General features: G+C 49.3%; 1 protein-coding gene across 3 annotated transcripts in view; it reads right to left on the reverse strand.

Annotated features, from left to right (window-relative positions):
* Positions 1-27,167, reverse strand: part of CFAP74 (cilia and flagella associated protein 74) — a 2,332,202-nt gene that overhangs the window by 1,250,707 nt on the left and 1,054,328 nt on the right. For all 3 annotated transcript variants that reach the window (XM_069610170.1, XM_069610172.1, XM_069610171.1), the window contains exon 17: positions 26,220-26,309. In XM_069610170.1, the coding sequence (XP_069466271.1) occupies positions 26,220-26,309 (90 nt within the window). The remainder of the gene's footprint in view (positions 1-26,219; positions 26,310-27,167) is intronic.

The raw sequence follows: 27,167 nt of genomic DNA on the forward strand, positions 1-27,167 counted from the left end.
ATGCACCTGTGATCACAATGACCACTTTTGTTTGAAGGATACTGTTCAGGGGTCAGACACGTCACACCTCCAAACCCTCCTCACATACTTACCACGCAGCAATAAACATAGAGCCCTGCCGCGTATGCCGCAATCATGGCCAAACTGTTTTCTTGCACACTGCGTCCCCACACCTCATCTAGAGTGGGCCACCTCCAACCCAGGAGCAATCAAGTCCACGCTGTGCCATTATATATGAATGCCTTTTCAGACTGACCACAGGGGCATCGTTCTGCCGCTGCCGTGGGGTCCGAGCTTTTGCCTTGAAAAGCGCACTTTCTCTAAATTGGAACTGCGGCTCATTCATCCAGCCCCCCCCACCTTAACTATGTTGTACTAATTGTCAGCACGCCAGGCCTTAAAACTGGGGAAGACATTAACACACCCATGTTCCAACAGCCATTAGTTCACTGGCCCTCCCACTCTACTTGGCAGGTTCACGTGGGATTATGGTAATGAGCAACCACGTTTTCACCACACCTTTGACACCAGGTCTCATGGCCTAACATACCTAACATACCCAAAGCTTTGCTTTTCGACTGCTCAGCATGCATCCTAACTGTGTTTGAACACCACCCCATCCGTGCCCCCTTGTGACTGTCTTTTTTTAATATAATGGTTTTGTAGCTTTTAAGGACACACAATCCTTCTCCGTCCCATGGGACACTGCATCCTGCACCTTGCAACCCACATGGATTTTAAACATACTTACCTGCTCTTCCCTTCTCAAAGGCTACCTCAGCAGAGCAGAATCTGTGGAATAGCCATGTGACAAATTCTTTGAGCACCTCCCCAGTCCAGCATAAGACTATCTAAAAAGTCTTAATCAACCTCACATCGTTAAGTTCATACCGCCATGTTCACCACAGTGTCAGTGTGCCCCAAACACAGTGGGTACCCATACAACATATCTAATGCTCCGTCTTCCTCTCTCCCTTTTCCCTCCCTTCTCTTTTTCTGAACGCCATGTCTTATACGACTGTATATAATTCCATCAACAAAGTCACTAGGACCATGTACCCGTGTTACACAATTGACTCACTACTACTCCAATAATGGTTCAAATTGCAATGTATTACACTCTAATTGCCAATCATTCACATTGCAATGGTATATACATTCAAACCTAACCACAATTGGGCAAAACTCACTATCTGTTGATCCACTCAATGCTTACTGCATGTATTTGTCAATGTTTAGCCTTGAAAATTACCCCTGATGGTTGAAACACGCATCAGCTACACAATTAAACACTTGTTGCACTCTTAAAAACAAGATGTTCGACTCCTCACTACAGAGAATATGCTCTCATCTTCATTATACTATTTTTTATTTTTTTTTATATTATTGCTTAGTTATAACGCACTAACCACCAGCGAGTGGTTTCTAAGGGCCTCATTACACGGTAGGCGGTAGGGATTTAACGTTACCGGTAATGGAATACCAGTAACGTTAAATCCCCATGTGAATTACGACCCGACTCACCGCTATTAGCGGCACCACTAAGTACGGTGCCACTAATAGCGGCCAGTCCGCGTGCGCGCGACCCACCATCCCGTAAATTACGCCATGCCGCTATTAGCACAGCATCACAAGGCGAGCAGACATGCCAATAGCGGCATGGTCAAGCCCCCAAAACCCCTTACCGCCATGGCGCAAATACCGGCATCGCGAACCACACGTTAAGAGAACTGAGCAGTGTTCCCACCAACCCACAGGTGGACACAATCAGCACAGGTGGAGGCAATGGAGACTGTGGCAGCTCAAAAGGAGTACACCACACCCCTTCCCACACCAAGATGGTTCCAATACTAGCAGCATTACATGGGCTGGAGGACATGATTGCAGCGCAGCTGCAACAACAACAGGCAGCACAAAGGAGATGCATTTAACCTAACCCCTGAGCAGATACACACCCTGTACCGTCTGGACCGGGATACCATCACCAGCATCGTGGACATGATACACAACGACATTGTGAGCCTCATAGACATCAGAACTGCCATCCACCCTCTACTCAAGGTGGTGACTGTGCTCCACTTCCTGGCCACAGGCACCTACCAGCATACAGTGGGCCAGATGCATGGCATCCCCAACCAGTATTTTCACGCACGCTGAATCTGGTACTCAATGCCCTCCTGAAGCATGCACCTGAACACATATCCATGCTACGGGCTGCCCAGGAGATTGCAAACACCAAAGTTGGCTTCTATTCACTGGCAGGCATCCCAAGTTGCATCGGGGCCATCGACTGTACACATGTGGAATTGGTGGTCCCACATCGCAATGAAGTGGTCTACCGAAACAGGAAGCAATTCCACTCCATCAATGTCCAAATGGTATGTGACGCCAACAAGATAATCACACATCGCTGTGCCCGATTTCCGGAATCCACCCATGATTCCATGGTCCTGCGGAACTCAACTATCCCACGCTACATGGAGCGACAAACCGCACAACGTTTGTGGCTACTTGGTGAGTAGCAGGGCAAGCACATGACAATGTGATTGGGGGGGGGAGATACATACTCGAAACTGGGTGTGATTGGTGGGGGGAGATACATACTCCAACTGGGTGTGATTGGGGGGGAGATACATACTCCAACTGGGTGTGATTGGGAGGGGGAGAGATACATACTCCAACTGGGTGTGATTGGGGGGGAGAGATACATACTCCAACTGGGTGTGATTGGGGGGGGGATACATACTCCAACTGGGTGTAGCTTGTCGTCTGTCTGCAAAATGCACATACAGATGTACGCCAATGTCCATCTGGGAAGGCCGCAACGTACTTGAGATGAACCGACATGCAAGTATGAGCTACACAACACAGATGACATTTCATGTCTAGTAACATCAAACATCCATCCACATACACATTGCACAACATTCCATGCCACAAAATACCCAGATTTCATACGTGCCATCAAGATAGTCATCCGGAATCAGTCCAGCACAACATCAATAATGCAATGTGCCCTATGATGCATGCAAAGGGATCAGCCCTAGCCATAGACATAGACATAGCATTTGACCACCACCTTTACCACCACTGAAGTGATGCCTCACTGCATGGCAACATCTATGTTGGAATGGCAGTACAACAACAGTGAGGAACCAAATCTGCCTGGGCCTAAGACCTCGCCTCACCCATGACATGTCAATTACTGTTGGAGGCAATAATGGGGCATGTCTACTTGCAGGGTCGAGCTCACCCTTGCACATTGCTGTCACATGGACCATCTGCATGTATGCTGTTGACTGTGTACTTGAAACACAATGCAATGTCAATTTGTTTGATATGAACAGGCCGCTCTTGAGGTGAACAGTAACAGGACCCCATTCGTTCCCCCATACAGGTGATGCGGGCTATCCCTTGAAGAGCTGGCTCCTCACACCTGTACGGAACCCACAGAACAGGCACGAAGAGAAATATAATCGTGCACATACCCGTACCCGCATCGTGATCGAGCAGACTTTTGGCCTTTTGAAGTCACGGTTTAGGTGCATTAGCAGGTCTGGTGGCGCTCTCCTGTATAACCATGAGAAGGTGGCCAAGATCACCATGGCATGTGTCATGCTGCACAATATGTGTATCAGACGGAATGTGCCACTGCCCCCTGACGTTGAAATAGAAGCACCTGATGAGGATGATGATGGTGATGAGGACGGAGGTGAAGGGGATGCAGGTCTTGCAAGAGGGGATGGGCAGGGGGACGTGCTGTGAGACAGCATCTTTCTCAACCAAATATTCTGAGGAACATGTTTTGGTACTGTCACATGGATATGTGTAGTAATGCACTGGTGTATGTTTAGAAGCATGTAATGAACCCTCTCTCCAATAAAGTACACAAACACAATGAAGATGTCCAAGCCTGTGTTTTGATTAGACACCAGTGTATTAAATAACGGAAAGATGAAAAAGTGCATGTCCCCAAACATCCCACCACCCTTCCACCCACCTCCCACAACAGACCCATAACACCCTTCCACCCACCCCCCACAACAAACCCATAACACCCTTCCACCCACCCCCCACAACAGTTCCTCATGTGTCTGCCATGTTTGCGTTGGCCCATGCACGCATAAGAATCGCCATTAACCCCCTATTGCCATTGTCTGCAGCAGCATTTGGAGGATGGCCAGACATGCGCCTGGTGGTGCGTGTTGAGCGGCAGAGGGGGCTTGTCTGCGTTGAACCGGCGGATGACGACGTGGCAGACTGTCCTGGTGGTGTGAAGTGGCGGTCCATTGTGTCAGCTATTCGAGTGAGGACCTCCCTAAGTCTGGCTATCTCCTCACACAGCATGTCAGTACAGGCCTCCATCCTCTCACTGGAGTGCCTTGCCGTCTCCACAATATCCTCGCTGAGATGGGCAGCCTCCTCAACATGCTGGCCAACCAGCACGGTTAGTTCCTGTTGACGCTGCCGGATGGTGGCCAGCTCGAGGGCAGTGCTGGGTGATGGTGTAGTGGCTGCTGTGCCCTCAGATGCATCCATGACAGCAGGTGAAGCCACCATGGGGGGACATTATGGATAGAATGTTGTCCTCACCAGTAACATCAGACTCAGGTGTCTGGAATGGTGCTGGCTCAGGGGTTCTAGGGGGGCTTGGGGTGTGCATCTCCATTGTGCCAACTGTTGTGTCCTCAAGATCAGATAGGGGGGCAGTTGCGGCTGCCTCTCCTGCGGAGCTTGGCGCAGCTGATGGTGGGCCCTCGGTGGCTGGTATTGGTGGTTGTGGGTTCACCTCCGGTGGTGGGGCTGTAGTTAGTGGTGTGGCTACTTCTATCCTGGCAGTGGCACTCCTCCGATGCTTGACACTCATCAGGTGGAACCTTCCCCCCTTGCCCCTTGATGTCGTGAGGGTGTCCTCAGAGTCCTGTGCCCTTGGTCTCTTACTTGTAGGCGGTGCCTGGGATGCATTTGCGGCATCCTCACCGTCTGTATGTGAGCCTGTCAGGGACAAGAAGGGGGATGCCATTGGTTACGTTTCTATGTACTTCATGCAGAATACATCAATAATGCAGTTGTGGCCATTGGGATTTAATAGTTGTGGATGCAGGTGATGTGTCAGTTCAGTGCCTCATCCATGCATGGTTGTGTTTGGCACTTGTCTCTGGTGATGTGTGCATGTGTGCGTGTTGGGTCTGACACTGACATTGGCAGGGATGGATGCATGTGTGGATGTGTGTCCATGCATGAGAGGATTCTGGGCTCACATTTGGGGGGAACAGTACATTCACATAGCATCCTGTCATGTGTACACTCAACTCCATCCGAAGTGGTTCCCACGCTTTGCTCCATAGTGCCTACTCCCTCAATGGATTCCACTGCGATTAGGTTTCCACAGGTCTCCTCCCATTCCTTTAGTTTGATGGGTGAACCGCCTCCACCTGCAGTGGCTATTCAGTGGTTTTCGGCAAGGATGCCCCTCACCCGCAGTCTGAGGTCGTCCCACCTTTTCCTGCACTCACGCACAGTGCTGGTGCCCACTGCACTGACTTTCACCGCAACTTCATCCCAGATGGCCTTTTTTTAGTAGTGTCGGCCGCCGCATGTCGTTGGCAAAGACAACCTCGGCATTGTCAGCCAGGGTCTGGGTCAGCATGTTCAACTCCTCTGATGTAAATCTTTCTTTGCGCTGCCTGTCAGTGCTTTTTTTAAATGCGTTAGGCATGTTGAAGGTGTCCCTGATGATTTGCAACTGCAACCTACTCCAAACAGGTCCAGGGGGCAGAGGATGGCAATGGATTGTTTTTTTAAAGATGGCCGCTGTGCTCTTTCCCGTTCATGTGCGATGACGCTATTTCCGGTTCCGCAATTTAGCGGTCACCGCTAATTGCGGTGATCGCTATTTGCATGCAGCATGAGGGCAGAGGTGCAATCTGCACTTTCGTCGAGGGCGGTAAGTGACTTTTTTGGGTCTTTAACGGCATGGCGGTAGGGTATTTACCGGCATGGCGCTATGCTCGTGTCCGCGTACTCGTAATGGTACGCTATTAGCACCCTCTTGCGAGGGCGGACACGTTAAGAGCGCCATGCCGGTAATTTGAGGTTTTTACCGCACAACGTGTAATGTGGCCCTAAGTGTGGGATTGGGATTCAAACCTGTGTTGCACCGCGTTGCTTTGCTTCCAAGACAAATGCGCTACCCCTGATATATCCTTCCTCCCCAAGTACCTAGAGCGAGTGTGAAGGGTCTCAAACCCCAATTCTAATTTTCTAGCAAAGGACAGTGGATCAGTGTCCTAAGTAAACCCCAACACATGCAGCAGGGTACACAGTAACCATCAAATAAAGTACAGCAGTCCCATGTTTTACTGCTCTCATCTGGGTCACAATGTTGTTGCTGCCTCATTGGGGGTTAGGCTAATTGTTCCAAAATCAGGTCCCTCCATGAAATGTCCACGGTGAGTTCAATGAAAGAAAAGTGTGAGTAATGTGGCAAGGCCAGTACCCTGGCATTGTCAAGAGGTGACGGGAAACGCTCACAGTCAGGGGTGGTAATCCTAAAAGGGAGCAATCCAGAGCTAGTCCTACCCCTGAGCTGGACGGTGGTACCAGAGAGGTCCAGCCTTGTCTCTGGGCTCCAACACTGGCCAGTGTCTCTCTTAATTTCAGATATGAAGTCTCAGAAGGACGATCCAAATGGGTTCCAGACAGCAGCAGAGATCAAACTGAGAGTGACCGACAGTGAAACCGGCACCAAAGATGCCAGAGTCCCAAGGAGGAAAGAGAGAGAGAGCCACACAACAAAACCAACACTCGAATCGCATCACAATGGGAGAACCCCAGCCGCACCCGACAACTACCTCAGTACAGGGAAACCTGACAAACTCATAGCGCTGTGGGCAACATTTCTGCCGTACAGTTGACCCACCACTGCGCAAGAGACATGGGCAGCATGACAAGCGCATGGTTGTACAAAGAGGCCAGTTCTTGGGTATAGTGAGCATCCTCCCTAGCCCCAGTTTAGGCCAGTCCAGGTGCTGCTGCAAAGTCCTGCTCTTGCACAAGCCAAGCATCTCCCTTGGCCCAAGCATGGACCTCTGTCAATACAGCATCCTGCTCTTGGGTCAGTCGAGCACCTTCCAAGACCCCAGGATAGGCCACTGCAGAAGCAAGCTGAGAATCCCCCCCCTCCCAACCTCTTTGGCCCGACCGTATGCTTCTGCAGAGGCAGCTGCAGAGGTCCGCTCTTGAGCAAGCCTAGCATCCTCTCTAGGGTCTTGCCCATCTCCAATAGCAAGTCCTCCCACAAATGGTTTGCTGCCTCAAACTCCTGATGCACATCCTACGGGGACTACTGGACTCCTCCAATGATTAGTTGCATTGAGAAACTTGGGATCTACTATTGCCATCGCATTCTCCTCTACCTTTGCCTGGCCTACTAAAACACACACACACACACACCACCCCCCCCCCCCAGTACTCAGAAAATAATTGGCTCTTTACAGGCCGTTTATTCAAGCAGGATGTACAAACAACTCTGAAAATGAATAGATTTGGTTATACATTGAGGCATACATAGGTGAAAGAATAGATTAGTTACATCACTTTTAGTGCAGTTGAGGAAGAAGCTGTCATCTCAGCCAATACGACACTACCCAGTGCCAAGTCAAGTAGGCAGAGAGATCACACCTACTAAGGGGGTCTGGAGCGCAGCGTCCTCCCTCTCAGTGAGACTTCATCACCCTGGGTTCCAATTCTCTGACTCATTAGGAATACCTCTCCCCTTTATGGGGAGCAGATCCCCGCACCTTCACGGTTACCGACTGCCCCCAGCCGAAGGACAGACAGCAAGCATGGGTAGCAAAGAGTGGAAAATTCCAGTTCAAAGTGAAAAAACTCAGCTTCTCTCCCTCACGCTCGTTCTCAGCACCCCTTATTACTGCACCTGCATAACACCAACTCCCTTCTTGCTGCGTCTTTGATCGAACAATACACCAACTATCCTCCATAATGAGCTCATCTGCTTTTAAATATAAACATTGCCACTGAGGCAGAACCCATGTCTGCTGACAGAGTTCACAGAAACGTAGACTTCCACTGCGGTTTTGGAAATTAATGTCCAAGATGGCTGCACACCGGTGCCATGTTTTTTAGCAAATTTGCGTACATGCCTTACAGTCACACATTCCCTCTCTACAAGATCTACTAAGGCACTGTCAGTCATGGGGCCAAGGGCAAGGCAAAGAGGAGGTAGGATGTGGCAGTGGATGCCCGTTGCTAGGTTTGGACAGGTCCTTGTGTCCCTGGAGGAGCAGCAACCTACCTATTTTGCGGAGGACTTGTTCGCTCAACATAGCTCCCATAATAGCTCTAACTATCAGCTTCAGGATGTCCGATTTACACCACTGTGACAATGTCCATAAAGGTGGCAGTTTTGGTATCCTGGCACTTGTGGCTTTGCAGCCAGCTCGTTGTGGAGGTTGACAGCTGGGGCGGTATGGTGGTAGTTGGCGGTGGGATGGTGTCTGGTCGAGTGTTTCTTTCCCCAAGTCATGGTCCAGCTTGTTTAGCCCCTCCATGGGGATTTCCTCATAGCCCATCACCTCTGTTGTTCTAGCTGCATCATGGTCCCATGGGTGAGAGCACAAAATGAAATACCTGTACAACACTTATATCTGCATTCCCATCTGTCTGCACTACCTTTTGCCCATTTTGTGTTACACTGCAGGAAGAACCATGAGCCACAGGAATGGAATGGCTTCCGGAAGCCCTAACAGCGAAACAGAGATGTTAGCAATCAACAGCAAGACAGAGAAACAAGGTTTGCTCCATTATGTCATCAAACATGGAAGACGTTTCCTGTCTAACTCTGGGCTCATGGAATACCCGAGGTTTCTCTCACTTGACAAACACCTCTGATATAAACCTCGGATTATTTGACATTTTGTGTCTGCAAGAAATATGGATGCTCAAAAAACCGACTATAGATGGCTTTGAGATTGCCTTCTCCCCAGCCCTGAGAGGAGCCACAGGTCGACCGAGGGCGGGCCTACTGACCGCAATTCGCATAGGGTCGAATCACCAGCTGACCAAGGTCATAAAAGACCCCCACATCCTGGCCACCGTGGTCCAACGATGCTTACTCCAATCGGGCACAAATCAACAGAAGAGCACAACTTACTTATTGGTAAACGTTTATTGGAACCCGAGGGAAACCCCAACATAACTATTTCTCTTGAAGATCGAAAACCTGCTGGACTAAGCAAGATCAATGATTCAATTGACAGCATAATTATTTGTGGGGACTTGAACGCCAAAATAGAATTAAAAAGAACTGAAAACTCATCGAGAAAATCTTTGCTTAACCCCAAGACAAACACTATTGCTACGCCAGGAAACTCTTTGTACAGAGGAAAGAAATGGGCCAATTTGATGACATCTCACGACCTGCACAACACACACTCTCTGGGAAAAACCACTGATCCGGTCATTCCGACCTGGGAACTAGCTGGATGGCATGCCATCCTAGACCATGTATATCTCTCAAGAGATCTCCTGAAACAGGTCACAGGTTTCGAGGTCACTCGAACACTCCATAGTGACCATAACCTCTTGAAAAGCGTCGGCTCGCGTGCATTTATGCCTACCAACATCGAGACCAACCCCAATGCTGCACGGCTTAGACTGAAAGACTCAGCGATAACTGTACTTACAGACAATTATCGCCAAGCAAAGACCCTGAATAACCAAAAAGACACCACAAGCCTTACGGATTATCGTCCATTATTGCTACCTTACCAGGTGAAAAAAAATTGAGGCAAAACCCTGCACAAGACCCAGCATCACAATAACCTGGTTCTCAGAGAAAAAAGACTCATCATGAGACGAGCAAAAAGAAAGGCCTTACGATTCCCTTCTATCACTAACAGGGAGGAAGCACGGATAACCACCAGCCAATACAAGAACTGGTTAAAAGGCTATACAATTCAACTATACCAGGAAAATTCTGATCAAATGTTGAGAACAATCAGTGGCAAGCAAACAAAGGTTTTTTGGTCACTGATATCATCCAAAGGCTTCCCAACTCAAGACAATCTAACAACTAGCGTCTCAGAAGAGTCATGGATTACTCACTTTTCAGCTCTTTTTGATTCGCCACTGTACGCAACCGAATTGCGCGGTGGATCCATCAACAAATGGGACATAGAACGTAATCTATCCAGCATTGAAACCAAAATCAAAAATCTTAAACCATCCCGAGCTCCCGGACCAGATGGGCTTTCCAACATGGATTTAAAGTCTAACCCAGTGAGCTGGTCGATCTTTGTGGCCAAAAATTTCGAATACTGCGCTCCAACAAGATCGATTCACTTGTCTTGGAAGACAGCTAATGTGGTGCCTATTTTTAAAACAGGTGAAAGAGGCGATCCTAACAACTATCACCCCATCGCACTACTTGACAGCATCAGAAAGCTTTTTGGATAATTTCTTCTGGATAGTTTCAAGATCTGGGTCTCCTCATCGGGCGGCTGGGATCAATTCCAGACTGGCTTCAGAAAAAACCTAAGTACAACGGCCAACATACTTACCCTCAACATCTTCAAGGCCAAAGTTTTGGAAGGCGCCCCTCCTTTGTTCCTGGCCTTTATCGACCTGTCCAAAGCATTCGACAAAGTCAACAGAGCAAAATTATTGGAAAAACGTGTCAACTGGAATTGTCCTACCTCGCTGTTGGAACCCATACAAGAACTGTATTCCCAGACATCCATGAGAGTCCGACTCAACGGCACAGGCCTATTCTCTACAACTATTCAGAAAAGCCGTGGATTGAAGCAAGGATGCCCGCTGGTGCCGGCACTCTATAATGCCTACACAGGCGATTACCAACACTTCGAAAAAAGTGTCAAAGCATTTCCACTGACTTTGGACCGAAAAGGTCAGCAGGCTGCTTTACACGGACGATATCATTTTAATTGATCAAACTAAGATCGGACTTCAGAGAAAATTGGACAACCTGAACGAATATCTTAAAATCAACGATTTCGAAAGCAACACGATGAAGACTAAGATGATGCGACTGGTCAAATCAGCCAAACGGAAAGCCAATGGTGCTTGGTTCTGTGACAGTGTTCACTTGGAAGAAGTTGAAACCTTCAGATATCTGGGTATTACCTTCATCAACAAAAACAAAGAGCAACCGATGAAAGAAACCTTAGTCCTCAAAAACAAAACCCTAACTTATGAAATGATCATGATGGACAAACATTTTGGTTGCTTTTCACTCAAAGCGGCAATTACCTTTTATAAGACGAAAGTGGTTTTAGCCCTCACTTACGGAGTGGAAGCCATGCCAAACATCACGGAAAACATCTGGCCCAAACTGGAAGGCTTTCTTTGGAGAAAGTTACTCCGCCTGCCAGCCTCCACTCCAATGGCCCTGATAAGAAGAGAGCTCCGTCTTACCTCGCTCAAAGGTACGGTGTCCCTCAACAGTCTGATGCTTTACAGGAAAATAAGATCGTCCAAAGAAAAAATCTATAGACTCATCCATGAAGAAATGGAGAAAGGCTCAAACAAAATGCTCCAAGCATGGACTAACAAAAACCAGACAATTCTGGAACAGATAGGAAGCACAGAAGAGGAACTCCTGGCCAATCCTACTGGCAGGGTCCGGCTTGACGGAATTCCACAGAAGCTGATGCTGGTCCCACAGACCCTCACCAGGAGTTCACCTCTCAACCCTTAAGTATAAACTGAGCTGAGAACCCCAAGAAAGGGAAAGGGGAATTTGGAGAAAATAACAACTGAGACACTGCAGCCCTGCAACCGTCTGGTAGGCTCTGGTATCTGTAGTAAACAAATACACTTGGTTACTTATATATTAATATAAACTTCTTTTCTAAAATTATTTTAAAATAAACTCTAACTTCATTACCTCTTAAACCTCTGTATAAGACTTAGAGGTTAATTATTCGTATGGAATATCTTGTAAACAATTATCATGCTTAGTGCATATAGTCTCAAGCGATTCAAGTCTCTTTAGAATCCTAAAGTATTGACCCTTGCAAGCAACTTACAGATTTAGATATTCTTCTTTGCTTTTTAAGTTCTTTTAACGCTATGAAGTTTGAGTTTTAAATGCTTTTGTGAAATGCAGTCTTTCTTTGAAGAATTGAATTCCTTTTGCATAAAAATTACATTAAATAGAAACTCAAACTTTCTTGAATGCTGCTCTCCTTCTGCGTGTGAACCTTTTCTTTTTACACATACGAGCGCATAGTTTCTTTGTTGACACGCGTTTGCGATAAACACGCGAAATCACGAGACGTGAAAAATTGTCCTCGCGTATAAAATTCACACGCGCATATTAACAAATACACGCACGCGTGACAACAAGTGTACGCGTGCTAAAAAACAACTCGTGCCAAGTAAAATGGAAACGCGCTCTATCGCTACCGAACACACGCGGTTATACGCAACGTCACTCACTTAAAAATTGTACACACGATCAAAACAACTGGCGCTTAGTTAAAAAATGTACTTGCGCTCTATCGCAACCCAACAGGCGCTTTCTTACGCAACGTCTCTCACGTTAAAAATGTGCAAACCACTTGCGCTATTCATTTGGACACATGCTCTATCGCTCAGAATACCCGCGCGCTCCCATAACAACGTTACTGACATCACGCGGACTCGCGCACACGTTAAAACAGTCTTGAAACACTTTTCATGCAGTAAAGAACTTTAAAACTTGAGCGCACAGTCTTCACATGTGTTTCCTCATAGTAATAGAACTGTAAAACGTCTTTTCACTCAGTAAACTTTAAAACTCGTTAACTCTTTAAGTTTTCTTATGAAAGATGAAAGTTCACTGTGAAAATCTTTTAGCTTTTAAAAAGAACGATCCCACCTGATGTCTTCCAGTTCACTCTGGCTCAGCAAACGATTTTCTTACTTCTTTGGTAAATCTTCTGAACTCTGAAAGGCCTTACTTAAGGAGCTTAACTAATACACAACCAGCCAATGAATTACTATGGATGAAAGGCAGTTTAGAATCTTGCTCACCTCCCAAGAATCCAACCCATTATCTTATCCACCAATCAGACAAACCAAACATACTATTGTTCCTTAAACCAATCAGATTAAGTTTCTTTCTCTCCATCTTGACTTGGGCAACCACAACGTTAATTCTATGTACAAACTCTTCCTGATTACTACTCCAGCCAGCCCTGACACCTACAAAAACCGCAAAAAACCTCAAAAAGATAGATTGGTGTGATAAACAGTTGAAAGCGCTGAGCTATAAGTCTGTAGCTAATTTACCCCCCTTCGCACAAAAAGTAAATGAGCCCATCAGTTACCTACTGAAATTTCCAAACAAGAAAATGTGTTCAACTTTTCTGAGAGCAAGACTAAACATCCTAAAAACAAACAAGGTACTAAAAATCCGTGGTAAAACAGAGAAAAATTCTTGCCGTTTTTGTGCGACGCCGGACACAATGGAAATCTTGAAACACCTGATTCTCGATTGCCCAGGTATAATCGCCAACAGAGAAATCCATCTTGGCCCTCTATATTCAAAGTTCTCAAGGTTGGACGAAGATCACTGGTGGACGTTCTTGATGAATGGGCTAAGTCGAAGACCAGTCATCGCAATGGGAAATTTCCTGCATAGCCTTAAATTGGATTCCCTTTCTTAGAAGGCGTAATACTAAAGGACCTAGCCCTCCCACATCAACCCAAAGAAACACAACAAAGAAACAACACAAAGCTAACGAGGAAACGTGCTCTTTTGTAAAAACTGTCAATACAGTTAAAACAACAAAAAACAACAAAACAAAATGGTAACATCATTGTGTGGCTTTTGAGTATGACTCATTGCATTATATATGTACAGAGAAGTGGCATAAACCCCTTCTTCTATGCCACAGTGCCAGCATCCAAGAAATGGCTTTGATAATACAAAGGAGAGCTGAAAATGGCCCATTGGCATATAAACTCTTGATGTACTGTGGTTTTGGCTTTCAGAGCCCATTCCTCTAGCTAACGTTGCTCCAGCAGCTGCACCGATATATTTATCACTGATAGCCTACATATCAACACCCCCTATGGTTTTGTCTAGTCCTTGTCCCACCCCTGAGCAGATGTCCGCATGTTATTGTGGTTTTGCTGACGTCATGCACTTCATATTGTCAGTCCAGAAAAAGAGATACCTCTTACTATTAATGGCAATGTATTATGTTGGCTGAAGACCAACCGTCTCATGTGCTGAACGTCAGAAATACAGACTTATAAGTTTGACCAATGTGCGGCCATTTTGATGTAACAAGAATCGCCATTTTGTTCTCTAACGTTTGCTCATTGCTTTCTGTCAAAACTGCTTAGCTGAAAGCTTATTCTGCTTATTCTGCTCCACTGTTACATTGTTGTCCAACACGAAAGAGCAAGGCTGCGAGGCCGTGAGATATTCGTTGAAACATAACGTAGGCAGCCACAGAGAGGAATGCCCAGTCACCTCCTGCACGTAGCCTTGGAGGAGAGCAACATGGCATTTAATCATTTCACATATGCCAGCTGGTCTCGTTTATGTGGTAGAAATGCTAGAAAGGAACAGTTAAAGGCTTGAATTATGTTCTTCTTACGGCCCCCCTTTGCTAAGCCCTGTAGAGCGGGCTGACTCCCAGGACACGAATAGCAACTAGGAGATAGCAAGGCCTGGAATGTGACTCTTATGTAGCTTGCTTGCAAGAACAGAATCACTGTGTTCTGTTCAACAAAGAAATATGTCTCTAGACTTGCAATGTTGCATATTGTTGCTAGATGAATATTCGAAGGTGTCATATTCGTCGAAATTGTCAATCATCAAACCCAGTTCAAAGAAACTATACAAGGGGCGGTGTTAAACATGTCATGACTGATTGTAAGATATTCATTTTGTATATATGTAACTGATGTACATTTTTCACTCTCTTGCGTCCCTCGAGGTCTGGAGACACACATCACAGGGCGTGAGACCGAGTTGGCCAACTGAGACTATTTGCTTTGCAATAAACCCTAGCTTTTGGGAATACAACCTCGTGTCTGACGTATCAGTTCGTGTGTGGTGATTTGCCTTGTTTCCACAACACGAGGGTCCCCTAGGGGCCCCTTCAGTATAATTGGGGGTGTATAATGTCATGCCATAGGTAGTCTGGCATGTCAACACAAAGACCCTCAACATGGCCACAGGGTGATGGTATTTCATATCTCTGCATGTGGGTTTAGCTTGGAACATGACTGTTTGAGCAAGATGTTGTCAAGCACCTATTATACTGGGTAACCGACTGCATTGAAAACCTAGGCCTTAACTGCCTACTATATTGTGAAATCAACTGTATTTAAAGCCTAGACCCCTCTCCCATTGTACAGGACCCTCAATCCTACTATACAGGGTTCTCAAATCTAGGTGTATTCACCTTATCTGCCTATTATACTGGGTAACCAACTGTATTGTGAAACCTAGGCCAAATCTGCCCTCACCCATATTTGGCCATATCAATTGCCCTCACCGCTCAGACTCTCGCACCAGAGAGACCACAAATAATGAGACCATGCTGTCCGCACTGGACAAAGATCGCTGCAGCCGTACATCATCGAAGCCTATAGTACGTATATCTCATAACATGTCTGTGGACACAGGCCGCAGGCATGGCCAAGCATCCATGCACCGTAGAGTGCAGCTATGGCTATGCTCATCCAGTCTAGCAGTGCATATAGCCGTCCACACTGAAACACCTGACGTACCTCAATAGCTCTGCCACTAGCATATAGCGACTACCAACCAAAAGAAATTTGATATAGCTGGCTACACATCGACTCTTTTCAACAATAGCACTCTACTGCAAACCACCAACAGCGCCCACCAATGTGCCTGACCTATTTGGGCTGCTTAGTCGAGCCTAGCCAGCCACCTAAGTCCTAGACCTGGTGAAAATGCACACATGCATCTCCTAATCTAAAACTCTTAGAACCTCCAGCACATTGACTACGGTCACTGAGGGCGTTCCAACCACAAAACGCATTGTGGCCATACAAATGGGGAAAGAGCGCTATATAAATAACCCAATACAATACATGCAGTACGAAGCGACATTGAGCCTCATTTCGAGTTTGAATAAATCATTCCGAGTCCTGCACTATTTCTGCAGAAATACAGCCAATTACAATTACTGTTACCAGCACTCGCAATTTGAGGGATTCTGCCAAACTATGGGTTGCAGTAATGCAGTGTTAATCCTTTTTGTTAGAGTCCATAATACTACATGGGGAGTTTTGAGGATTTACTGCAGGCTGTTAAAGTCCAGGCAACATCTCTAGCAATATGCTGAAGGGATCCCCTCTACTTTGCCTCCATTCTTGTCATTTGGTGGTGTGGTAAAAGTGGCATAAACCGGTGCTGCCAAGAAAGTGGTGGTAACACATTTGTACCATCAACTCGTAATGGGAACCTTTGCACACGATACATGCCAGGTACTACCCCCTGCTTGTCCTTTATTTGGAGTTTCTCTGCAAATATAATCTGGCAACAAGGCTACAGCAGTGGACCTGGCTGTAATTGTGTTCATGTTCTTCCTTCCTATATGTTCCTGCAGGCATAGCCGCAGATGGACCAACTTTTTACTCCCTTTCCAAGTTCTGTTGCATCAACCAGAACGTAACGTTGGTTGAGGCCATGGCATTTAGAGGGGTCTGCGGGGGTCTCTATTTTCATGTTAAGGGACCAAAACTGGAGAGGGGGGTGCTTGTTCCAGACACGACAGGAGTACAACATGCAATGAGGCAACGCATTGAGCAGTTCGTGAAGACAAGATTTATGTACAGAGACACCCTGCCATTGCAAGTCTCTATTCACATTCAACATTTTGTGGAGGCAGAATTGTGAATGGGTGTAGGTTATGGCATGAGTACCTATTACATGACACAACTTCTTAAGACATACGGCTTCCTGCATGCAGCGGCCCACCCATCTGGTACATGGTAACCAAAGTCACTACACTATGTTAGTGGAGATATCTGCACAGACATGCACTATGGTCAAGTATGGCTAGGCAGTGACTCCATGTCTTAAGAGAAACTGTACAGGGGTCTGGTCCAGTTGTCTCTGCTCCATACAATGAGTGTATCATTGCTGCCATTTGAACAGTAAACACTGGAAATATCCGGATACGCGAGGCACTGTTTTCATACATGGGAGCGTAGTGCAGCCATTATTCTACTTACAGACATGCTTAGCGTCACCATCTGACCATATTTAGTACATGTCCACACCATGTGCAGAGTGACAATAGGAGGATGCCATGGAGTAGCAGACAATGTTGAGGAGACATGCCCATTGCTGTAGGCACATGTGTGGGGGGATGGTTACTTCAACACTCGTGTGCATTTGTGCCACAGACAAATAGTCATGCGCATTCACACAGGTGGCAAATCAAATCATTGCTTTTTTGTCGTGCATGCATGGTGTGCTCACCTTCAACCTTCAACCTGCGTCTCGAGTCCTCCAATTCCCTAGAGGCTGTTGTCATCAAAGACCGCGCAATGCGCATTCCACAGCCAGAGATCCAGAGGTGGAGGTGCTGAGTTACTTCCTGTGGCTAGGTTCTCCTTGCACTGGTGGACGCCTGCTCCCTGACACACCTGTATAGATCCGAACAGTGTTTATGTATCTGGGTCACCCAATGTGCTGTCGTCGACACACCAAAGACTCTGCAAGATGGTCTTCCACCGCTGGCTGCACAAGCACAGGGAGTCTTCTTGTACTCCCGATCTACGAGGTGTGGTGCCTCCGTCCCAACATCCTACACCAGAACCTTCTGTCTGCCCTTAAGGAACCATGGGAGTCTACATCGTGACATCGTCCTTGTGTGTGCTCCGTGGTGTGCAGCAAAGAAAGAAGCAAGAAGGGCCAGGCAGAGAGAGGACTACAAGAGCTGGCAACAAGCAACAAGAGCAGGGAATAAGCACAGACACACATGTGATTCTTTTGGAGGTGACTCAGAGGACAAGCCAGCAAGGTTGGAAGCAGCAGGGGACAGATGGTGGTGCCAGGAGCAAGGCGGGGAGGACACTGCACTCTGGGAGAGGGCAGAGCAGTCCAGGAAGACTGTGCAGCAACCAGGGTTTTTTGTAGGTCGGGGGTCGGGGGCATTCAAGAGCAGGGTGCAGCAGTCAGGGAGGGGGTAAAGCAGTCCTAAAGGGATGTGCAGCATTGAAGGCGAGGTAAGCAGTACAGGACAGCTGCACAGCAGTCAGTGAAGAGGCACAGGTGGCAGGGAGGTGGCAGTAGTAATCAAGGTCAGGGTACAGTCAGCAGGGAGGGGGCAGCAGCTGTTAAGGGGGGATGTTGTGGGCAGCAGTAGTTTTGGGGGTACAGTGGTCAGGGAGACAGCAGCAGTCAAGGGGGGGCACATGGGGAAGCAGAGGTCAAGGGAGTTGACAATAGGAGGTGCAGAGGATTATTATTACAAAACCCAAAGAAAAGTAATTTTGTGAGAGGGGTTGATGCAGGAGACCAGTGCTTTTTAGTGGAGGTGGTGAAAAGCAATGTTTTGGTCACTAGGAAAAGAAAGAACTTCTCTTGTTGTCAGCAGGTGGTGCAGCGTAAACTCTCATTCAAGGCTGCATTACATATCTAAACAGGCCGGAAGCAGGAATTACGCTCTGCAGCATTTCCGTGTGTCATTTACACATGGAAACGCTGCCTACTTTTTACACACCACGTGTGTTTCATGTGAAATTCCGACGCGCATGGGGTCTGTATGGAACAAGTTACTTACCTGTAACTGTTGTTCTCCAGCATGGGTCTGGCATGGATTCACATGCTCATGAATATTCCCCGTCGTCAGGCCGGGAATCCTTGGTATAGAAAAAAATCAGTATCAGTTTTGTTCCTGATCTGTCTTTCTTAGTAGTAACCAATCACTGGTCTCTGGGTCATACTGCCCCCAGCAAATGACTGACCTCTCCCTAAGCCCCTCCTCTGGCAGCCATCCTCAGATTTGGTAGCACGTAAAGTGGCAGTATGACCAAGTGAAAAGCCGCAGAGGGGTAGGCGGGAGGGTTCGCATGTGAATCCATGCCAGACCCATGCTGGAGAACAACAGTTACAGGTAAGTAACTTGTTGCTTCTCCAGCATGGGGTCTGGCATGGATTCACATGCTCATGAATAAGAGAATACATAGCAGTACACACATGCACAACCACGGGAGGTGGCAACAGGCTCAACATTAAGCAATACAACAACTCAACATTAAGCAACTCTTACCTCCTCACCAGGCTCACCTTGGGCGAACAGGTTGCGCAGCACTGCATGGCCGACCCTGTAATCCTCCCTGGAGTCCCGATCGACGCAGTAGAATCTTGTGAAGGTGTGCGTCACCTCCACGTCGCAGCCCTGCAGATGTCCAGCAGGGGCACACCAGAAAGGAACGCCGTGGTAGCAGCGATCGCTCTGGTCGAATGGGCTCTCGGACGGCCGGGCAGCGGTCGGTTTGCCAACCGGTGACAGTGCATGATGCAGCCGGAGAGCCATCTGGAAATGGAAGTCTTCGAGAGAGCCTTCCCTTGATTCACAGTCCCAAAGTTCACAAACAGCTGTGACGTCTAACGAAAACTCTTCGTGCAGTCCACGTAGAACTTCAGCGCTCTAGCTACATCCAGCGAGTGCAAAGTCCTCTCGGCCGGCGACGAAGGCGACGGGAAGAAAACTGGCAACACCAAGGGCTCGTTGAGTTGGAAGTCCGACAGCACCTGAAAAGTCAAGTATGGAGGCTTGCAAGATAGGGCCTGGATCTCTCCCACTCGTCGTGCGGAGGTGATGGCCACGAGGAAAGCCGTCTTCCATGACAGGAACTTCAAAGGCGCCGAATGCATAGGCTCGAATGGGGCCCCCATGAGCCTGGTCAGCACCACATTAAGCTCCCACGCCGGGGCAGGAGCCTTCACCGGCGGGAATGATCGGAATAGTCCCTTCATGAATTCTTTCACCAGGCGGTGAGACCACAAGGACGCCCGTCCCGTAGTCCTGGTATATCGGGAGATTGCAGTCAGATGTATTTTGATGGAGGCGTGAGCCAGTCCAGCTTTGGCCAGCGACAGTAGGTACGGCAGTACTTGAGGGGCCGTAATCCGCAGAGGGTTAATCTTCTGTGCACGACACCAGACAGAGAACCTCTTCCATTTATGTCCGTCGCACTTGAGAGTTGAGGATGCCCTGGCCTTTGCAAGCACCTCTCTGCAGTCGGCCGGGATGTTGTACCCTCCAAACTCTAGTGCTGCAGGAGCCAGGCCTGCAAGTTCAGCGACTCCGGGTTGTGGTGAAGACTGGCGCCACCTTCTCTGGAGAGAAGGTCTGCGTCCGTCGGTAGCTTGACTGGTGGGGACGTTGACAAGTCCAGAAGGTCCGGGACCAGATCTGTCTCGGCCACGCCGGTGCGACGAGGATCATCCTGCACGAGACCTCTTGAGCTGGTTGATGAGCCGGAGCAGCAACGGCAGTGGAGGGAACGCATAAAGAAATAGGCCGTCCTAGGGGAACGAGAAAGCATCGCCCATGCTCCTCGGCTGGGGGAACCTGCTGGCGAACCTCCGGCACTTGGAATTCGTCGCCGTCGCGAAGAGATCGATTTGGGGTTCGCCCCATCGTCGGAAGAGTCGATCCACTTGATCCTGGAGTAGTTCCCACTCGTGGCAGGAGCGCAGCTCCCTGCTGAGTGAGTCGGCGATCGTGTTTTTTATTCCTGCCAGATGAAGAGGCACCAGAAACATCCCCTAGGCGACGGCCCAATGCCACAGATCCTGGGCTTCCTTGGATAGGGCAGGGGACCTGGTTCCGCCCTGCTTCCGGATGTAGAACATCGTAGTGGTGTTGTCGGTGAAGATCCTCACCACCTTGCCCTTGAGGGACGGAAGAAAGGACCTGAGGGCCCAGAACACTGCGCAGAGCTCCAAGATGTTGATGTGGAGAGACTTCTCCTCCGGGAGCCAAAGACCTCTCGCGTGAAGATCTCCGGAGTGCACTCCCCAAACTTCCAGGGAGGTGTCCGTCGTCACCGTCACTTGGTGAGCTGGGGTCTGAAAGTCCGTGCCCGCCGACAGATGGGAGCGGGTACCCCACCACCGGATCGCCTGACGGAACGTCTCGTTGAGAGGGATCCTGTCCTCGAAGCTGCCCGTCGACTGGACCCAGCGGGCGTCGAGGAACTCTTGTAAGGGGTGCATCTGAAGCCTGCAAAGGCGCACCAGATAAATGCAGGAGGACATCATCCCGAGGAGGGATTTGATAGATCTTACCCTGGCCATGTCCGTGGCCAGCAGATGCTGCACCTTGCCCAGAATGGTCCTGTTCCTTTCCTCCGACGGCGAGGCCAGCCGCGCCACTGTGTCGAGCTTGGCTCCCAGAAACAGGGCAACCTGCGACGGAACCAGGTGGGATTTTGGAAAATTGATGGAGAATCCCAGGTATGTGAGCAGCTGGACGGTCTTCGTTGTGTGCTCCACAGAGAGCTCCCTTATCCTTGCCCGGATGAGCCAGTCGTCCAGGTAGGGGTAGATGTGGATCCCCTGTAGGCGCAGCCGCGCCGCCACCGGTGCAAGGCACTTGGTGAACACCCTGGGTGCCAACCTCAATCCGAACGCGAGGGCTTTGAACTGGTAGTGCCGCCCTTGGGCCATGAACCTGAGGATCGTTCTGTGTCTTTTTAGAATGGGGATGTGGAAGTACGCATCCTCCAAGTCCAACGACGACAGGAAATTGCCCTCCTCCAGCTGTCCCAGCACGTGCTGGAGGGTGACCATTAAGAACTTCTGTGCCTTGATGTACTTGTACAGTCGTCGTAGGTCCAGGATGGGGCACCACCCTCCTGTCCTCTTTTTCACGAGGAAGTACCTTGAGTAAACTCCGGAGCCCCGAAGCCTCTTTGGGACGACCTCGATGGCACCCTTCTTGAGCATTGCCCTTACTTCCAACAGTAGTTGAGGGGCGTGATTTTCCTTCCTGGCCACGGGTGGAACGCGAGGGCACTTCTTCTGAAACTCGAGGGCGTGCCCTTGGGCCAGGGCATCCAGCACCCAACGGTCGGTGGAGATGGACTCCCACACGCTGATGAACCTCGCCAGCCGGCCTCCCACCGGGGTGCTTTGGCGGGGGCCCGACCCCACGGTCGGTTCAATCTTGTTTGGAGGCCACCTTGCCTCCTTGACCTCCCTGTCGACGACAACGGGCACCACCTGACTTGCCACATCCCCTGTAGGCTTCCTGGGACGAAGATCTTGCCGCTTGGCGGTACGTGGAGGAGCCACTGCCGGATCCCTTGGAGGCACCTTGTCTGCCTCCGGAGCTCCGAAAGGACGGCCGTCGTTGTTGGAGCACTCCCAGTGCCCGGGCAGTCTCTGTGTCCGTCTTGATGGCCTGAAGGGACTCATCAACCACCTTCCCAAACAGGTTGTTCCCGTCGAAGGGCACGTCCAAAACCTTGGTTTGTACATCCTGGCAGAAATCCGTGGCCTTGAGCCATCCTCGTCGTCTCAAGCAAACGCCGTTGCCCAACTGACGGAAACCGGTGTCGGCGATGTCCGTTGCCACCGTGATGGCGTGGTCCAAAGCAATCTCACCCTCCTGTAGGATTTCAAGGGCCTCAGCCCTTTTGGCGTCCGGAAGGAAGTCCAACAGAGGGGCGATTTTGAACCACAACTCCCTGTCGTAGCGGGCTACGATAACCAGGGCGTTGGCCGCCTTGATAGTCGTTGCTGCGGATGAGATGATCCGCTGTCCCATCGTGTCCAACTTCCTACCCTCGCCGTCCGGCGGGGAAGTTGATGTCGAGACCGATGCCCCCCCAGCTTTCTTCTTTGCCGCCGCCGAGACGACCGAATCCGGGGTGGGTTGCGCCCGAAGGCACAATGGGGGCAACGTCGGGGACCCGGTACTTCTTCTCGTACCGGTCCCTCTTTGCCGGCGCCGTGGCAGGGTTCTTGAGGAGGGCGAGCCCCTCATCCCAGATGTCATCAAGAAGCGGTACGGCGAGGCCAGTTTTCCTTTTAGCCTCGCACCGTTGGTAAAGGAACCCTTCCTTCTTCTCTTCTGGGCAGAGCTGGAAGAGCTTGGATGCCCTGGAAATCATGGCATGAAAGGATCCAATTTCGTCGGGCGGGGACGCCCGAGCAGGGGGTGACGGGGGACACGTCCCGTCATCGCCTCCGTCGTCATCTGTACCTGTCGTAGCCGTGTCCGTGCCTGTATCATCCCCGTGGGTAGTAGACCGGGGGGAAGGCAGAGCAGGCCACAGAGGAGGGAGAGGAGGTGTAGGATGCGTCCTCCTCCTCTTATGCGGTGGACTTTCCGAAGGTCCTGGCTCCGGTTCCACCGTCGGGTCTGGCTCAGGTACCTCTGTCGGGGGGAGGGGCAACCTTGTCCTTATCTCCAAACATAAGGACTGAATCGCTGACAAAATGGCTGCCGAAGTGTCCTGCGGTGCCGGAAACGACGGGCGCGAGGGCTCTTGAGGAGCCTTGTCGGCGACCCCGTCGCTCTCGTCGTCGCCCTCGTCGGGATCCCTCCCGATGGGCTGGGCCTCTTCCATGACTTCGATGAGCTCTTCTTCAGAGGTTGTGTCCGTATCCACGATGGCCACCAGCCCCTCCCCCACCTTTACCAATGAGGACTTCGTGGGGGTCTTCTCAATGGGCCTGAAAGACGACTCCTTCTGCGGTGGCACGGAGACTCTGGGTTCTGAGGGCACCTCCACTGGTGTAGCCTTCACAGGCTGAGCCAGGGCCGCAACAACATCCTCAATCGAGGTCTTAGCAGGGTGAATTAAGTCCATTGTCACCTTCTGGACGCCTGGGGCCTTCACCTTGGGGGGAGGGTCCGAGCCTCGCTCCCCCTCTGCCGGAATTTTCGAGTTCGACCGGGGCCCTCTCCAGAAGCTTCGCCGGGTTCTCGGACTTCCTCTTAACCGAGCCAGAGCGTTGGCTCGTGGTTGATGGCGCCGGGGAGGATGCGCCCTGCCTGGCAGCCAAGGAGCCCGACCGTTTGGCGCTCCCGGTGCCCGGGGACTCGTGGTGCTTAGCCTTTTGTTGGGTTCCCGTCGCCGGGGCGCCCTCACAGGACTTAGAAGACCACTCTGACTTCTTTCTCTTCTTCTCGCCTGACGGGCTCTTCCCTTCCAGCCAGTTGGCGAGACGGAGGTGGCGATCCTTCATGGTCTGCTCCGACATGTTCCCACAAAACGCGCAGTCCTTCTCCGTGTGTGTCTTGTCCTCATGGAGACAGTAGAGGCATAACGAATGCTCGTCCTCCTTGAAAATATTCTGAAGATGGCATCCAGGGCAGGTCCTGAACAGCTTCCCGGGCGTCGAGCATCCTTTCTCCTGGGCCATGTCCGGGGTAGGCCTCGGAACTTCTGGAATCCTCCAAAAGCGTAACTCGACGAAATCTTCACCCTTTAGGGGCATAGAAAACTCTGAAACGGATCCCCGTTGATCGGATGTAGAAACGGTGGAGCTTGAGGCTCTATTTAACCGAAAAATGAGAAAAATCTCCTGAAAAAGGCGCGAAAACGCAGCAAAAGCTCGAGAGCTACAGCACAAGGACTCCCAACACTTGAACGTGCGGTAAAAATCTGAGGATGGCTGCCAGAGGCGGGGCTTAGGGAGAGGGCAGTCATTGGCTGGGGGCAGTATGACCCAGAGACCAGTGATTGGTTACTACTAAAAAAGACAGATCAGAAACTAAACTGATACTGATTTTTTTCTATACCGAGGATTCCCGGCCTGACGACGGGGAATATTCATGAGCATGTGAATCCATGCCAGACCCCATGCTGGAGAAGCTATACTGTACCATTCACTGGGATAACTCAATATCAAGACGTGTATCCCTTGCTGGGTTACTTTTAGGTTTCAGCATGCGTGTGCAAATTTAGAAGAACCCTGCGGTTTGGGATGCCGTTATCAATTCTGAGGAGATTGGATTGCGGAGATTGTGAACCAACCGAAGAGTTGAGGCAGTCTGGAACGGACACATTTAGATGCAATTATTTCCCAGAGGCAAATGGCCCTCCTTGAAATAAGTTGCGTGAGTTCCTGACAAGCCGGTGGACGACAGCCAATTCCATGGCAAACACCACCTGAAATGTGACAGATACAGGCTCTGCCCCAGTCCACGAAGTGTAAGATGTGACTGACCCTTCATATGAGCCCTACTGCCAGAAAGATGTTCAATGTAGAAAGTATGAGGTGTGGCAGAGCTATTGATAATGGACAGTCTGGAGAATAGGAAAGCAGAGTGAAGGCTTTCGATGCGCAATATTGCCCCTCCTGTGGAGTTCATCTGAAATGCCCTGGATAAGTTGTCTGCAACCTTTGGCTCTCTAGATGTTTTGGACTATAACTCTATCCAGCCCTAGAAATCAGAACCAATGCTGAGGGATCAAGGGAGTTGTAGTCCAAAACATCTGAAGAGCCAAACGTTGCAGAACCCTGCCCTGGACAGTGGATGCCATTTCAATCGTGTACTCTGTGCTCTTTCCATTGGAGGAATAAGGGTGATCAGAGCTGCAAACTTTTGTGAAAATCAGGGAATTTCAGCAACCTTGTAATAATCGGTTGCAGTCCGCACGTTGTTTATTGTGGCACACATTTCGAACAAAAGAAAGATTGATACATTATGATAAGTGAGACAACCAGGGGCCAGATTACAGAGGATGTGCACCTGTGCAAGTGCAGTTTTGCAAGGTATTAGCACTAGGGCCAAGTGCAAAAAAAGTTGGGGTCGTATTAGAAAACATTTGCATCATGGAATGCAATTTTGCATGGCATTGGCACTCGGGCACAAAATGCCCTCGGGCAAACATTCTTTCAATGTATTTTTGCACCAGTGCAATGTTTCTGTAATCTAGCGCAATGTGTTGCACTTCTTTTAGTGGGAGGAGTACCCTCGGACTCTGTACTATCTTGCAACACACTACGCCCCTACAGTGGAAACATTTCCGGAATCAGGCCCTATTTGGATTGGAGGGGACTGAATAAACTGAAAGAGTGTGCAGAAATCCACACATTAAACATGCACTTTCTTAAACTTAGGTCCAGGTTAAGAGCGCGCACAGTTCATGTTTCACTGTGATAGCGCCTTTTTATCACAGAAATGAAAGCAGTACTCCCTATGAATATATATGTTTCCACTTACTTCACATTTCTTGGTTGTGCAGGTGATCGGAATAGAAAAAGAACCGGTTTGGGCCAAAAGCATGACTTTTCCTTCAAGGTCTTCATTTATCTAAAAACAGAAAGCGACAGGTCAGACCCAGTGAGAGCTTCCAAAGGGCTGCAGTTTGTGCAAGATGGGCGTGAAGGTGCATAGCATGGACTGAAGATAAGTATGAGAGGCGCACCACTTCATGTACAACGTTTAAAGGCCAAGGGCCGGATTCACAGAAGCGTTTTATAATGGCGCAGTCCTATTGGAAGATGCTCTGTGAATCAGGCCCTAAATATCCACGTGCCATCACTGCGGACACAAGACAGGACTCATCCCCACACAACCTACTATCGTAACATTTTGAGGAGTACAGAGGCAGTGCCACCCATTCTTCTTGACAGGCCACTGTTGGGCACATAGTAGACCTAAGGAACATGCATTACATTTGTAGGCTCAGGCTATGCTTCAACTTTCTTTCAATGTCATGAAACCAAGAATAAACAGGTGAGAAACTACAACTGCGGGATGTGGTACTCGCTAGGTATTATCTGGTAGTCGCGATATTGGGTTTGCCATGCAGTTGGTGGATGCAGCCCGAGTGGTTTTATGGGGCACCTTTCTGCCACATATGTAGAGTGTGTTCCTTTTGTTGTGGATGTAAATGTGGAGGTGCTGGAATGTTCTACTTACCTCTAACATGGCACAACGTCATTGGACGAAACACGCTAGTTCTAGGCTTAAATGTAATCATCAATTGCAGTCTTCAGATCGTGTGAATGAATTCCCTCAAATACCAGATTTGTAAATGGAAAGGTCCGATTGGTAACCAGATGCCAGGTCCGCGGCCTGTGGCTGCCATGATCCCTCACAATTTAATGTGCCGGCTGAGGCTAATGATATTCGTGGTCTGGGACTTCTGTGAAGTTACGGGTTACA

Source organism: Ambystoma mexicanum, chromosome 8 (assembly GCF_040938575.1).
Source record: "Ambystoma mexicanum isolate Mex_15411 chromosome 8, UKY_AmexF1_1, whole genome shotgun sequence".
Taxonomy (NCBI): Eukaryota; Metazoa; Chordata; class Amphibia; order Caudata; family Ambystomatidae; genus Ambystoma; species Ambystoma mexicanum.